Source organism: Typopeltis vanoorti, chromosome 1 (assembly GCF_054136105.1).
Source record: "Typopeltis vanoorti isolate ZY-2024b chromosome 1, IOZ_Tvanoo_1.0, whole genome shotgun sequence".
Classification (NCBI taxonomy): domain Eukaryota; kingdom Metazoa; phylum Arthropoda; class Arachnida; order Uropygi; family Thelyphonidae; genus Typopeltis; species Typopeltis vanoorti.
In genome coordinates this window covers 145,103,089-145,120,454 of record NC_143549.1, presented here as the reverse complement: position 1 = coordinate 145,120,454, position 17,366 = coordinate 145,103,089, and the positions used below count along the sequence as shown (strand labels likewise).

General features: G+C 34.7%; 2 protein-coding genes across 3 annotated transcripts in view; one reads left to right on the top strand and one right to left on the bottom strand.

The window, feature by feature from the left end:
* Nucleotides 1–17,366, top strand: part of LOC150110510 (tolloid-like protein 1) — a 152,660-nt gene that overhangs the window by 90,651 nt on the left and 44,643 nt on the right. The window contains exon 9 of the mRNA XM_090394315.1: nt 13,295–13,417. Coding sequence (XP_090250441.1) covers nt 13,295–13,417 — 123 coding nt within the window. The remainder of the gene's footprint in view (nt 1–13,294; nt 13,418–17,366) is intronic.
* LOC150110511 (arylsulfatase B-like) overlaps nt 1–17,366 on the bottom strand; it is a 318,735-nt gene that overhangs the window by 258,683 nt on the left and 42,686 nt on the right. For both annotated transcript variants that reach the window (XM_090394336.1, XM_090394327.1), the window contains exon 3: nt 6,337–6,422. The gene's annotated coding sequence lies outside the window, so the exon portion shown is untranslated. The remainder of the gene's footprint in view (nt 1–6,336; nt 6,423–17,366) is intronic.

Genomic DNA, 17,366 nt, shown 5'->3' with positions numbered 1-17,366 from the left:
TTCGGGTCGGTGAGAAGGCTATAACCCCTGTATCATTATATTCAACAATTAAAGTGAAGTGGCTTTATCAAAATTTGCTTTAACTTTTGAGAATTTTTTGAATATACGGGTTTTTAACGATTATCCTGCCTAGTCAACACTCCCGGTTCGTTACATTTAGCGAACCAACGTGTGGCTGTTCTGTCAAAATTTATTTAAGAAATTTCAAATAATTTAAATTTTTATTATCGTAAAAGAACCACACACTCCCGGATCGTTACAGGGGCGTTTAGATAGAAATTGCATGCGGGGCGGGCGTCAAAGACCGTAGCGCCGGCTCTGACTGTGATCTCAGTCAGAGCCGGCGGTTGAATATTGAGGGTTTCCCGAATTGCAGAGCTTCTGACTGTCCAGTCTTGTCAGTCCCGCAACCCCTCGAAGGAACCTCATTTCAGCCGCTTGGATTTGTATCCGCATTCTTTCGGTCATTACCCAACTCTCATGACTACAGGTGAGGATAGGGACATAGACTGTATTGAAGACAGCCAGCTTTGCCTCCTGGCTTAGCTCCCGTTTCAATACTACCAAACGGCCAAGCTCCCGCAATATTTAGGCTTGCTAAGCCAATTCGAGTATCTAGCTCTACGTCCCATTTTCCATCATTCGTGAATATGGACCCAAAGTATTTAAACTTCTCCACCTGCCTCATTGAGGTTCCACTTACATGTAGAGTGCACTGGGATGGCTGTCTTGAGACCACAAATGTTTCAGTTTTGGCCACACTGATCTTCATTCCGGCGTCTGCACAAACAGGTACAAATCTATTAGGATCCGCTGGAGGTCATCTGTGGAAGACCTAAGCAGAACTATGTCATCTGCAAAAAGCAGACGTCCAATGCTACAACTTCCAATTCTGACACACTCATTGCCTCGGCTATGCCTATCAATCCAGTCCATATATATTATGAAAAGGAGGGGTGACAGAACACACCCTTGGCGGAGGCCAATGGAGACTGTGAAAGGTTCAGACTTTGTGCTGTTTACCCTGACACAAAACTCTGGGCATTCATACAGGGACTTGATGACAGCTAATAGTTGGCCATCCACTCCATACTCCTGTACTACTTGCCAAAGCTTATCCCGAGGAACCTGGTCATATGCCTTCTCCAGGTACACAAAACATGTGTAGACATTCTTGGCATATCCCAAGATTTCTCAAAGACTTGCCTTAAAGTGAAGATTTGGTCAGTTGTGCTTTGTACCAGGACGAAAGCCACATTATTCTTCCTGGAACTTTGACTCAACTATGCTCCTGCACCGTCTTTCCAAGCACCTAGCATACACTTTCCCAGGCAGGCTGAGCAGAGAGAGATGCCACGATAGTTACTGCAATCCTTCTGCTCTTCCTTCCTGAAGACTGGTATTATTATGCCTGTCTGCCATTGCTTTGGTGCTCGCCCAGATATCCAAGTCAAGCAGACTGACACACTCGAGTCAGCCAGAGAACATCGTCTCGATTTAAGGCTTTTAGCATTTCGGGCCGAATTTCATCATCGCCAGCAGCCTTGCCCGATTTAAGCGATTTTATTGCTAAATGGACCTCTTCTGTTGTGAGACTAGTCATCGCCCCGATCTGCACCTCTTGGATGTCCACAACTGCTGGGCCACCCGGGTTAAGAAGGCTCTCAAAGTATTCCCTCCATCTGTGGAGGATATCCTTCTCGGTTGTTAAAAGTGCACCGTCAGAGGCCTTAATTGCCCTTGCTGTGAACGATTTTCTCCCTCGAAGGCGGCGGATGGTCTGCCAGAAGACTTTGTTTACATTTGCATAGGATGAGTCTAATCTTTCTTCAAAGGATTCCCAAGCCTTCTGCTTTGCTGTCTTTACTGCCTCAGCAGCAGCTTTTCGTGCCTCAGCATACCGCAAACGCATCTCAGGTGACCTGACCCTAAGCCAAGTTAGGTAGGACTCCTTTTTTGACCGGACAGTTTTTTGGACTTCTTGGTTCCACCAAAGTGTCCTTTTCTCACTGCCCGTTGCCACAACGAGCCGCTTTCTGCCAGAGCATGAGAGTGCAGAGGCAGTGACAGCTGTTCTGAACAGCTTCCACTCCTCCTCAACATCTGCAGTATGGTTAATCTACTTATTTAAAAAAAAAATGTATTTCAATGCTCCCATTCCTATTATGCTAAATCTATATGCTATATGCTAAATCATGTATTGAATAAATATTTGTTTAATGGCTCATGATTGGGTAAAATTTCATATTTTCTGAATCGTTATTAATTTGGCAAAGAAACATAGAGCACAGTTGGATAAAACAGGAATAGAGATCATATAATATACTACTAGACAGTCCTTCCTCAATTTTCTGAATTTTTAATTAGTAGAATAGTTTTGCTTATAGTTTTATAGCTTAATAGCATTGTGAATAGAATATACTAAATTGAATTCTTGCATAATAATAATAATAATAATTATTATTATTATCGGCATTTATTACAGGAGGGAGTAGCAATGCTACTTTTACTAGGGAATAGTGATTACAGAACAACAAGGTGTTTCCGGTTGCGTTCCTTGCTGAACAGTATTTGATGTCTGTAGATAAATATGTGTTCACGCAACCAGTTTGCTTGTGTTGAAGGATGAAAAACTGAGATTTCTGGAGAAAACCCTTCACTTCCATATACGACCAGCTAACTTACCATTGAATAAAAAGCCTTATTATTCGCAAAGGACCTTTTAGAAACTAGAAACTAACAGAGCTACGGATACTCCAATATATATATATATATATATATATATATATATATATATATATATATATATTGGAGTATCCGTAGCTCTGTTGGTATATATAAATTATATATACATATATATAATTTATATATACTCATAAATATAATTTTTTTGATTACAGCGAATTAGTAAAAAAACGGCATGGATACGCAAGAAAATAAAGCATGTAAGTGTAATTATGTACAATACTGGAGACGGGAAAAGTGTCGATTTAATCGATTGCAACCAATTTACTGCCATTGAATAGCATTAAAACTAATATTAATCAATTGGCTACTGAGGCTTAGCACAATCAGAGAGCATCCAAAATCAACTCTATCGACTTCCTCAACATTTGCGAATAGCTCTCCACTCAGAGAGTCATGAATAATTAGCAAATGATAATTATTAATTCTGCTGTGTTGTGAAGCAAAATTCATAACAGAGAAATAGAGAACCATAACAGAAAAATAAAATTTATAGCCGTTGGCTGATTATCTCAAAGCGATTCGAAAATTGTTCGAAAATTAAATGTGTTTTCTGGCCTAAATAGACCAGAAAACATTTCAGTTTCAAATTATCTGAATAGATCATTTTTGGGATGAAAATCCCAAGTTTCTGGAGGGAAACGTAACTCTTCAAATTCTATATGAGACCGGCCACTTCATTTTTTCCATTTCAAAAACCGGTGTAACTATGACGAAATCGAGCTCTGCTCTTTCCAAACAAAGGCATCATCACTGACAAATATGTTACGAAGCCACTCATACTGAGACCAGCAATTATTGTCTACCGCTATTAGATGCGTTCACTGAAAGCCACAGCTGAGCTGTATACCATGGACATAAGTTGAATGGACAGGCTTGGAAAGAGTTAATGAATTCAAGGATTTCGGTATTTTGGTTGATAGGGAAATGAAGTTCAAGAATCATATTGGCAAAACAATTATTCAAGTCTAGCAGACTGTAAATTTAAAGGAAGATTTACCATAGACCATTTACCGTTTACCAAGTAAGTTATGATATCATTATAAAAGTCTCTGTCGGGCCAATATTGGATTACGGCTCACAACTTTAACCAGTTTTTTTTTCTCCCCATGTAGGTAAAAAAAAAATCATAGTTATTCAGACAAGATTAACTCACACAAGTTCATGTAAACCCACGTAAGATTTACTTCGGAAAGCGAATAGTTTCCAGATATGAAAGAAATTTATTGTCCTTTGATTGCCGTTTTTAGCAATGCCTCAAACTATTTAAACTGAACATCAACTTGCAAGAAAGGAATAATCTAACCAATGAAATGTTTGATAAAGTAATAACATTCCAGTGTCAGCTTCTGTTGTGGGACTCCTACTGTAGTTGGACATTATAGTACACCGCTTCGCAACGCTGAGATATCATAAAAACCTATTCTCAGAAATAAGAGAAAGGAAACCCACTCTTAGAGAGAAACTTCTACAGCATGAATTGAAGTCATGTTTTCAATATTTTCAGAGGTAATGAGGGCCATCTTTAGTTTATTTTCTACACCATTTGACACTAAGGTTCGAACTCAGAATATTTTGGGATGGGGAGGGAAAAAGCTGTCCATTCATCCACCCAGCCGGCTGACACTACTCTAACCATATCTGCTTGTAGTGTTGGAATTGAAAGTAGCTCTTATACTTCTGAAAGTTTTGAAAGAAGCTCCAATTCATGTGGAAGAATTTGAATTTTTTCCTATATTCCTGAGAATCGGTTTGATTTTCTGTTCTTGGAGGCATGATGAAACACAGCAAAGTTCTATGCTTAATGCCTATGCTACGCTATCCAGCCAAAAGGCTGCGGGTTCGAATCCCGCCGTGGGCATGGATGTTTGTGATTGTCTGTGGAAATACCAGTGGTGGTGGTCGGCGGTAGATGGCGTTGGTGTAGTTGTGGTCAGTTGGTGGGGACAGAGCTGTAGAGCAGGTGCCCTCCCTCGATGAGTCTATGGACTCCCTGGAGGTGTCAAGTAGTAATAGTAATAGTAATGTCTGGAGGGGGGGGGATTCCTCAGTCCACTCTACAATACCAATATTCTAGAAATTTGTAATCTTCAGGCAATGGGATTCACATAAAAGAGAAAAAATAAATAAATAGAAATTTCGATTTGAGAGCTTCGGTAGCTCAGTTTGTTTTGACGAAGTTCTTTTGTAGGAAAGACCTCGATTCGCATCCCGTTCTGGGACACAAAGAATCTTTATCAGAGTTTTTCAACTGAAGGAGAGTTTGCCGGTCTCATATGAGGCAGCATACTTTCTCCACTTGAAAAACTAGAGTTTTTCATCATACAACAACAAACACTTGATATGAAAAACTCCCATTTAACTCACAAAGCTATATATGTATACATATGACTGATCATCTTATCATGGGCCTTAAAGACTGCTAAGCACAGCGTATTATTATTTTAATTATAGTGTAATTCGAAGTAAAATAGTAAATTCCGAAACACTGGCCTTCTTGATTTTCATAAATTATTTACTGGATTTCCAGGATTTCAGGTTTTAGTAACCATGTAGGACAGATATTAAGTATTTCATGATAACATATATTTATGAGCAGTTCTTTTCACATAAATATACTTTGATATAAAAATGGTTATCAGAAGCACATTTAGAATAGAATATATTGGATAGACTAGAACTTTCAAATTAAGCGATACCAGTTACTCATTCACAATTATCTGCCATCAGATTAAATGTGCAACATGTAAGAATATGCATAATAATAATAGTTTATTATTATTATTATTATTATTATATTAATCAGTTCAGAAAAAGATATATGCTTGGGCTGAAAACGGTTTTGAATCCCGACTGAGGTCATGAGTACCATTTAATATGGCTATTAGCTCATAATATGCTAGTCTTATATGGGAGGAAAAGTTCAGAGAGAATAAACATACATATTGCATTAATAACAGTAATTGCATTAATTTTGTTTATGAAAAGCCATGATAATAACACAATAACACGCCGTTGAGCTTAAAACCACACATCTTAAAAGAGAAATATTTCTGCAGTTAATACTTAATAACTCCCAATATGTTCACATACATATGAATTTGAACGTTCATGAATGTTTTGAAAATTCGTGAAATTAAAGTATAGTAAGAAATAATTTACTGATTGCCAGTCTCATTCCTTAAATCAATCTGAAGTTATCATTTGTAATTGTTGTTGAAGAATAAATGACGTACCATTTATCCTTCTGTTCGAATGACCTCAATTTGAAACCTGTCTAGAGAGCTGAATTATTATAATACTTTTTGAAATCTTAACGTCCTATAAGGAGTTAGCAGAGTTTTTCTTCCTTCCAAGCAGACAAACCTACCAGTAGTATATGATGTCTGTTAACGCAATTAACAGACATAATACTCGTATACAACTTTTCTAGCTTTAGTTACTTCGACCATAATTCCAATCAATACTATAATCTTCTTGCTTGATTCCAACTATAACCGGCATTAAATCCGTCATACCATCTATTATTTGCATTTCTTTCAAAAACTTGTTGGAATGTTTTACTGAATCTAGTGTACAAAAAATAATTACCTGATTACTTTTCAAACATTAGAAGTTCGGTTCAGTTGAGTTTCACGGTCTGAAGCAACGAGGATGCCAGCGTATTACATATATTTCTAAAAAAATAAATAAATAAAGTTTATTAACTAGTTAAATATAGTGTTTTCTCATGTGCGGTGCATGAGATGCACGCTAAGTTCTAATGTCTAAATGATGTTGGTAAAATATGTAACTTTAGTTTCATAAATGCATATAAAAATGCGATAAAATAGCATTTTAAAACTTGATAATGCGACTTCATCAGTATACTCGTTTCGCCCACGTAAAGAATAATTATAGTTAACGACTCCAAATATGACTGTATTAACGACAAACGCTATCGCCATTCCGAGTCTCATCCAAAGTAACATAAATGCTCTCTCTCTCATTCCTTCAGAATCGATTGATTGAGTCATATAGACCTGCTGATCTGTGCTTTCGGAGATAAAGAGGAAGCAAACAGACATTAGAGGACCCTCTACTTCTATCTTCCCCAGACAGCTTCGCAGTAAACCAATACCTCATAAAACTCCACTGCCCAGATAAACTGCGCCTCTGAATCCGCTCGGCTAACGATGTCGTTAATGGGAACACCCCCGGTACTACAAAAGTTCATCGTCGTGAGTTGCTGCAACGAACAAGATGTATTGAAATCTCTCTCTCTCTCTCTCTCTTCGTTTGGTCCATTGATCGGGCTAATTCCAAATGTGAGTTACCAATGGGATTTTCCCCAGTCCCCTTTTAGGACACTACTCGTAATTAGGGATGGCTTCTAGCAGTAGTTTAATGTAGAATATTTCCACTCGGAAAAAAAAAGGGGGGGGGAGAAACAAGACAGAGCTATTCAATTCAATTTTCACGCAGTACGTCCCACAGACTAAAGCTATCAGATTTGCTTGGTTCACTTGAAAACATCCGAGCAAAATAGTATAGATACACGTACTGAAAACGGTTAGATTATATAAACGATTATATAATTATATAAGCGTTCAATATATGTTTTTAATATAAATTTTCCGATTAACATTTTATTCGGAAATTGGAGAAAAACGCATTATATATCATTCAAGTTATACTGAAATCTTCTATATCCTCGTTTGAAGAAAGATTATAACAAGGGGCACAAATCCGAATGACATGTTCAAATCAAAACAACAACAAAAAAACACGTTTTCATAAAATATGATAGTGTTGGTTTTGCTACAGTAAAATATGGATTATTAATGCGCTAACAATGTACACATTATTTTATTTATCATGGATAACAACTAATTTTGTTTGGAAACTCATTTGAAGTCAGTTGAAAACTCTAAATGTTCAACATGCAAAAAAGTTTCGAAATCGATCGAAATCCAGATCATGTTTTGTGGTTATATAGTTTTTTGCGTTCATTTTATTATAACAAATTTTCATTTTTTTACATATCCCTAGGCCTTTATTACTATGTATTACATTACATTACCTAAAGCTTAAAAACCAAAACAAAGTTTATTACTATATAACCCATGAAATTAGTAATATAGATTCTATCATTATTTACATAGAACACGCTGTGTTTGCATTTATGAACAAAAACTTTGAAAGAATAGTATACTTAAAAAATAAATATCCATTATTTTAATCCTGTTTCCCCCCCCAAAAAAAAAATTTCAATAAATCCTTTAGCAATGAGGTCTCAGAACAATTTTTGCAATTAAAAGAATTAAAAGAAGAATTATCTTATTATCTTAGCAGTTATTTATTTACTAAACAAAGACTTTTTATTTGCTAAATATGCTTAATGTCAATAAGCATAACTCATAATTTTTCATTTAATTTTATTCCCAGTTGATGCAGAGCGCATTTCAGCTAACATTTCTAGAGAAGACTATATAAATGTTGACGGTGTTGTGAGAGAAAAAAAATAACACTCACGCATCAGTACTCAGCTTTTAAATATTTCATGATAGCAAAGCAAAGATTAAATGGAAAGTTCTTGTAGAAAAATATTACATTTAATCTAGTTGTTTAGTAATATAATTCACAATTCATTCTTAACAAGTTATATATTTTAGTATGCCAGTCTCATTGGGTGTCAGGGTTTTTCCTTCATCTCGCAAAACAGACAAACTACCAGAAGCACAAATGCAATGAATAGACACCGATCTTATAGTTTTAGTTTCTTCGACCGTAATTCCAAACAACAAATATTTTTAAATACATTTATTCACGCTAGTCATCGCACAGTCTAACTCGAGCTTTACATTCCCCAAGTACGGGAATCGGCCAGAGAATACGCACGCATAATGGATTGTGTGGGGTGTGGATAAACGATTAAATAGTGTAGATCTTAGGTTGTGTGGTGTGAAGTATCTCCCTCAATGGATTCTTCAACTCAATGAAGGCGTTACATAATAATAGTTTTGTATACACTAGAAACTTGGCTAACTTACACAAATTAATATAATAACTGGCATATACAAAATATATAAGTAGATGTTCACAATGCAAAAAGTACAATTAACTATTCATCGCCCATTCCACGACCGAAATCTTCCAGTTCTAGGATGTTGTAATGTACATTTATAAACAGTACTTCGATATTTTCATGAGATAAACCGCTTCATTGCTCTAGCCTCTAATGGGTGGTATAGAACAGCGCTTCCCAAACTGTGGGCAGTAGGTTTTGTTGAGGGGGCCGTGAAATAATGAAAACAAATTTAAAATGTTTTAAGACTAAGTAGATTTTTTTTTATTTTAAAAGAAACGTATTTAACTTTTATTATTTATTATTTCATTTTTGTTATTTTTTATATTTTAATGGAAAAATTCACACATTGGTGTTGGTTCACAAACTTTGCTTCCTGCGTATTTCGGCGCTTAATGAATATTAGTAAATATTGCTTATTCATATGTTTCATTTCAAAGCAGTGGTTAATTGTATTTAGTTCGAATGCTCTCCAGGGAAGCTCCAAATCTTCCTGTCCCTTTCATCACGCGTTCGTAATCAGAGACTGTTGATATTGACTTTATATACATATCAAAACTCATTTTATATTATCACTGTCATCCGAGCTAGTTTGCTGTTACCAATAAAAGTTTCGCATATACTTCACACATGAAAAAAAGATTAAACAAGTTCATGTGCGGAGATAGTAACTCGCTTACAGTGGTAAACAACACTGCAAGGAATGGATATGGAAAATTTGGGATCTTTACGAAACAGACTAAAACAGACTTTTAAAAACAACAGTATCATTTTGGACAGAATTTATGTAACAATTAAAGGGAATATAAAGAATTAGCTATAGTGGCTTTACTTCTTTTATCGGTAGCAACAACAGTATACTGCAAATAATATTTTAATACATTGCATTTTATTAAAAATAAGTATCGTAGCTAATTAACAGACAGAACTTGATGGTTTGAGACTAGAAGATAGATTGGAAGATAGAACCGAAAAAGGATTTTTCTTTTGAAAAATTATTAGAGTAAATAAATATAATTTATTATATTAAATTAAAAACAGGTTTTCATTTCGTAGAAATATGGTTTGGAGTATTATGTTGTGTTTTTGTTACGTTTACCATTTTATTTTATAAAACTATGTTCTGGAGTATCATGTTTTGTGGCTATATAGTTTTTTTTGCGTTCATTTTATTTTAATAAATTTGCGTTTTTTTTACATGTTCCTATACCTTTATTACTATACATTACATTACCTCAAGCTTGAAAACCAAACCAAAGTTTATTACTATATAACCCATGAAATTAATAATATAGATTCTATCATTATTTCTTCACATAATTTGCTTACATACGAATGCATTGGGCCAAGTTCCAATGGAATGAAAAGAGGGTAAAGTTGTTCCGATTCATAAGGGCGGCGATAAGACTGAATTATAAGCCAGTCTGTGTTCTGGAGTTGTGGTTAAAGTATTAGAGAAGTTAATTACCGAGATTCAGAATTGGGTTGACAACAGAAAAATACTGTTTGGTGGCCGGAATGGTTTTGTTAAAGGAAGATCGTGTTTTAGCAATTTGCTGTCCGTGCGGTTAGCCTAGTGGCTATGCGCTTCGCATCATATGCCTGGGGAAAGAGTATTCTGGGTTCGATTCTCGTCGTCAACGTGAGGAGCTTAAGGATTCATCCCGCAAGCAGGCAAACCGGCCCCGTGAACACACTGATCTACAGCCATAAATACTTAACCCCCCCATGAGGGGACTCAATTCGCCCCAATAGAGACAGGGGAGAAAAGGGAGGAAACTCCATATGAATAAATAAATAAAGCAATCTGCTTACCTATTATAATCAAGTGACAAATGCATTGGACTAGAGTGATGCATACACAGTGGTATATTTAGAATTTGCAAAGGCCTTTGATAATTGCCACACGACAAGCTGGTAATTAAACTGGAACAGATGGGGATAAACAGTAGATTAGTTCGCTGGATTGGAAATTAGCTGTCTGATAGGTATCAGCGAGTTGTCTATGGAGGAGCGATATCCCAGAAGAGGAAAGTTACTAGTGGTGTACCTCAAGGGTCTGTTTTGAGTCCATTGTTGTTTAATGTCTATGTAAATGATATTGGGAGAGTTCTGAATGGTGATATGCAGTTGTTTGCGGATGATGCAAAGTTGGGGAGAGCTATCAGGAGTAGGAGTAGAGCGGATGCTGTGGCTTTGCAGAAGGACTTGAATACACTGGTTGAATGAGTGCGGATATCAGTTTATTGTTACTAAGTGTAAGGTTTTGAATTTTGGGAAGTAGAGATGGAATGTAGAGTACACAATCGGTGTAAATATCTTGGAATATGCAGAGCAGATGAGAGATCTGGGACTGATTGTTGATAAGGACCTAGAAGTAAGGATGTTATGGTTATATTGTATAAGGCTTTGATCAGGCCACATATGGATTACTGTGCGCAGATTTGGTTACCTGGGTTTCAAAAAGATGAAAATGTATTGGAAAATGTCCACAGACGATTGACTAAGGTAATTTCTGGTCTCTGGAATGTTGAGTATGAAGATAGATTGAGAAAATGAAATTTGCAGAAATTGATTGATAGGAGGAGAGGGAATAGGATCGAGACATATAAGCTGTTAAGAGGTTATTACCAAATTAATGTCGGGAAGGTTTTGCATAGAATAGGAGAAGATAGGAAGAGAACACGAAGTCAATCCTGAAAGCTGTATAAAGAAAGTGTGAGCAAGGAAGGGAGGGGGGCAGGTTTTTTGCATGGAGAGTGGTGAGTGATTGTAATGCATTGCCTGAGAGTGTGGTTAGCGCGGAGACAGTGAACATTTTTAAGGCGCGTATGATAAACTGTGTGTGTAACAATGGGACCTCTCGCGATGAGTTTTTTGACTCCATGGTGGTTTTGATTTTAACAATAATAATAATAATAATAATAATATCACATAATGGTGTTTTACCACCCATCATCATTAAGTTCTTTCAATAATGTAAATCTTTCATCAAGTTTTGAAATAGCTATATCAATTATAACTAAATAAAAATTTACTTTGAAATTTTGTTCTTGAGATTCAAAAACTTCATCTTCACTTTCATTTAAATTATATTTTAAAGCTTTTACAGCGTCTATGCGGCTTGACCATCTCATATCACAAACTTTTTTAACATTAAAACTTGCATTCCTCTTTTAAAATTTTCCAACGATAGGCTGATTTAGAAAAAAATTATATATTTAATGAATTAATGAAAAACAATTTGCTATTTCACGAAGTTAAAAATTAAAGTTGTATGTGTTTGTTAAATACTCTTCCACTTAACAAATGATATCATTTTTCACATTCATTTCTGGTCGAAAAATCTACATACTCATCAGTTAGACTTTTTACAAAACTTTAGGAATTTTATTATTATTCCTATGTAATATGTATATAAATTCCATTTTTGCGACCACCAGAAAACAACTCTTAAGAACCATTGATCTAGACTAAATAGATTTGAACACCTGGATTTAGGGGAGGACGGGAAAACATTGATTCAAAGGAGAAGAAGGCGAATTTTGTAGCGTGCAAAATATTATGTAAATTTTAAAAAATACAGAATGCATGAAAAGCACGGAGTTTGTCAGGAAGTTAGAATATAAGTGAAAGTGTGGAGGAGTATTTAACAAACTCATTCAACTTTGTGAAGGAATATTATAAGACAGATGAAAAGGAATTTTTAATAGCCAGTGGAGTAAAGAATCAGGATCATTTTTGAAAATTGAATAACAGTGCAAAACGTATAGACTTTGCACACGATGTGTGTGTGTGTGTGTGTGAGAGAGAGAGAGAGAGAGAGAGAGAGAGAGAGAGATGTTTCTAGAGAGGGTGGTTGGTGAGTGCTGCAACATCAGCAAAGGAAATATTTTTATGACATTGTGTTAAAAAGACTGGGTCATTCCTGAATGCTTTTACTGCTAATTTAGGTTAATAAACGTTAAATAAGCTGATATGATATATGAGAATAGGTGTTCCACTGAGGAACTGGAGGTGTTTAGTTACAAAAAATACGAGACCATAACTTTCAGACATTAAGCCGCTACACTGGATCACTGTCTGTTTGGTCTCGTATGAGAACCAGTGCGAAAAAGCAGTCAAGCTATGAGTAACTTGTTATACGATCTCTTTCTTGAAAGATTTTTTTGTCTTTAAATAGTACATTACCAAGGAACTCATACAGAACGTTTACAACTCGTAACCTCTCGATCATCTTCGAGACTTTTAGTTTCGAAGCACAAACGTTGTTTGATTGGTATTAAACGAATAGTGGAAAGTGCTGTATACACATAAAACTTTAGAATGGAGTGCAAACAGTAAATAAATTTAATGAGATATGAAATAGAGAAATTTCAATAATACAGTAATATAGAACATTCTTCAAAGCCAGATAGTTATTGAAGATAAAGGTCACCAATTCTAATTTCTGTGATTTAACAAAGTACTATTAATGTGCAGGTCGATTTTGTGGAAGTGGAAGAGTGCCAGACCACATCATCACAAGTGGTTATCGTATGTTGGTAATATATAAAACTTCAGTTAATCAAAATGGACACAAGGGATTCAAAGCAAATTATGAAGGTGAGAAATATGTTCAATATTTTCATTGTTTATTAGTAAACCTGATTAAAGAATTGATATTTTTTAAACAAAGTTTAAAGCATTTATTAAATTTTGAATTTCAGAATAATAAAGCAATTTTAAACTGCATTTTTTATTTGTATAGATCGAAAATGCATGCATCTACTTTCACTATGATGGATTAGGATCATGATAAACTTAACGCAATTAATATCATTTTGTTTTTATTTTGTAAATATACAAATAGAAGCTAATTTTATTTCTTATATGAATACCTTCGCCTACTCTCTTTTGGAATAAAACGCGCGCGAGAGTTTTTAGACATGCCTTTTAAAATTTAAATCTAAAATGAAATTCCTCAACGTATTTTTATCCTTTAAATGGCATAACTGATGCCGCATAGAGATGGTAACTATATACGAACTATATAATTACCGTGGGTATTCACACAAGTTCCTTAACCGATGAGAAAAAGATTAAAATTTGTTTCTATAATTAGCTACATAAACTACGTTTTAAAAATTCTTGGAGAATCCCAATTTTTTTCGATTATCGAATAATGTGTAAGAGTTAAAAATCACATAGCACGACAATGATACAAAAGTCAATGGGAAGTGTATGCTCTGTGTCTGCTCAATTTTAAGTAGACAAAGTTATGAATAGCATTAAAGCTACTAATTTTGTATATGTCATAAAGATGATCTATTAGATGCATGTAGTGTGGAGGAGAGAGAACCCAAGTTTCTGACAGGAAAAAGTTGCTGCCTACATATAATCTGCAGGAAATATGAAATTCTGAAGAAAGAAGATTGTTTAGATCATATACTGACGGTGACTAATGGGCACTTGTGGTTTTGCTTGAACGAAAGTAATGAAAATGCTTATGGCGTTTATTCAGTTGAGTAGTTTCCATGGAAAAGGGATAATAAGGCTACAGTAAATGGAGAGAGAGAGAGAGAGAGAGAGAGAGAGAGAGAGAGAGAGAGAGAGTATGGTTAGCTAAATTGTTCTGTTTGAGCAGAATCATCGATTCTGCTCAAATAGAACAATTTAATCGTTATATATTACGTTAGAACATGTTTATTAACCGAGTAGACTGAAAATATTAAATGCTGATAAAAACTGAACGCAAAATATGTCAATGATGAATATTAATGAGAATCTTTCATATTAAAGTTATTCAAAAGCAAGGGCAAACTTATTCAAGCGGTTTTCAAAAAAAATGAAATTCATGATAGTAATATAGCCTTTATAATTTTCCTTAACTATTGCTTCACTGATAAAGAATACCAAACTACCCTATTATATAGAGAATAAGGACTGAGATACCACTCAGTTTCATATGAGATAAAAAGCAAGACATCATTTTGTTGGACTGATAATATTCACTAAACATTATCTCAGAATAGCCCATCCATAAATTTCAATATACTGTAATAGGTTTCCAGTTGATGAATTTCCAAGCAACTTTTACAAGTGACTAATTCTCAAAGCTACATATTTTATTAATGAACTTCCCAGCTGAAAAAAAACTTGCACTAAAATCGTAGCACTAATTTAATCAAAGGAAGTACGAAAATGGTGTCTTTGATACTATTTGTTTGGTAGTACTCCTTAGTTATGAACATATAGAGTAGAAAATTCATGTATAAAATCTAAACACAGCATTTCATCATTACGTAACTAGCTGTTCATTGAATTATTTTACCATATGAAATCGTGTAATAATTGTAGAATTATTTAATAGTATACATCTATTGTCTATTGACAATAGATGTATATTTATTGATGTTGATGATGATATGATAACAATAACAAAATGAACTTGGGGTGTCTTGGAATTTCTAAACTAGAAAACTAATGGAGGAAAAAAATCTAAACTTTTTCCAGAAAAAAAATAAGTGCCAAGATACTGAAACGAATAATCAACCATTATCAGAATAGTGAGTTCAAGTTATGACTAAAAATTAGCACAAGTAATACTCTCTGCCACACACACACACACACACACACACACACACACACTGAGCATCAAGTACATGTCAATGACCACTAGTGTGTGTCTTCCATGCAATTAACAGATCTAAGCTTGATAACCCATCATTTGCTGCGGTCTCAAGTAATCATGAGTGGAAACGGAAGGGGATTATTACGTAGGCATATAGTGGCCTTGACTAATTTCAAGACTCAACAGCAAAGTTATTAACTATGCAATATGTACTAATCAAGAAATAGTGCACTGTTTTCAGATGGTCCTTTATAATAAATGAAATAACTTGTTTTACTATCTGTAGAAAGTTTACCGAATAGAATCTGGGATTCAATATGTAGATTTCTTCGGTTCCAATAACATAATAAAACCAATATTTTGCTGAAATTTTGTGATACACAGATCATACTCTTCAAAACATGAAAGAAGTGAGAACTATATAAGATTTTTTAAATAAAAAAACTGGGTAAAATATATATCAGAGAAATATAAGTATGAAATTAAAAATATATATATAGTTGAACAGATACATCGGTACAGCATTTAAGTTGAATTCTTGGCATTAAATTGTTTCTGAATATAATAAGGTATTTAAATTTATTAGATAGCTGCTACAATAAGAAAATGACGCCTTCTCTTGTGTATAGGCAAGGTACCAACGCAAAGGATAATATCCCCATCATCACTGGTTCTAACAATCCTTAAGTGCTCACGATTTTAGACCCATAATTCAAAGATGCAATGAGTTAGCCCTGATCCTATTAACACATTTTTGTATGTAAATTGCACGTGTACTCCGAGCTGGTTTGTGGGATGTAAACCACATTTTCTGGGAGTAAAATCCCTTAAGATTCCGTATTCAAGACCGGCTAACTCACTTGCATTCCAAAAGCCCCGATAAAGGTTCTTAGCCTCCTAGACGTAATAACTCAAACCTAGGTCTTTCCAGCCGAAAGACATCGTTGAAAACGACTGAGCGGCAGAAGCTCTCCCAAAAATAAATGTTATTCATTATATGTTATTTCTTTTTATGTTTATGACCAAAAAGTTTGGTCACAGTCACATCACAATGAGAATAACATATAAAAGACCATACTTTATGTATTTTATAGTTAACAGTAGTTTACAAAGGCTTTCTGATCATCAGAATCTCCAAACTCTAAACATCCTTAAAACATAAGGAGTTAAAATTTAATGCAAAACTTTTTTTTGATTACAAGGTTACATTACTCGATTTATTTTTAAAAAATTAAATATAAGCTTAGTACTGAAGAAAAAAATAGCATTTTGGGGAAATTTTGTTTATTATTATTATTATTATTATTATTATTATTTTTACACGCTTCCCTTCAAATCTAGTATGGAGTTCAGTATAACTGAGAAGCCTAATCTTCAAACTTAATCAAGTTTGAAGTCCAAGATTTCACTTAGACAAACATCCGATGTGTCTTTTGAAGATTATTAAAGGGATACCGATCAGTGGTATTTTGAGGCCAGCGCACTTTACTTTCTTAGAATTCCACACTTTTCAACGCTACACTTTTAAATAAGAGTAGTAGTGACAGGTGCAGCGTGGAACCCAATGGTGGAGTATAGATCGAAGTGGAGATAGCGTAAGAAAGTACAGATAAGTACTGTATATACAGATAGGATAGACTAATAAGTGATAACTCTTAACAACAAATCACAAACAATAAACGGAAGTAATATAGCAAATACATTTATAAACATTCAGACGTTATTAACATATTTAACGCCTAAACCCTCCCAAAAAGCACTTCGCATCAAAACCAACATAAGAACCTAAAAATTGCCAGCGTCAGTATCGAGTGAGAGCTTCGACACCGACGTTAATAATATGTTTTGGTTATCTGAAAATAGATGACTGAGTCCATGTTTTCTGTTATCTAAATGTTTATGCTATTTTAAGCGTCAGTTCCGAGTAATAACTTCAACACT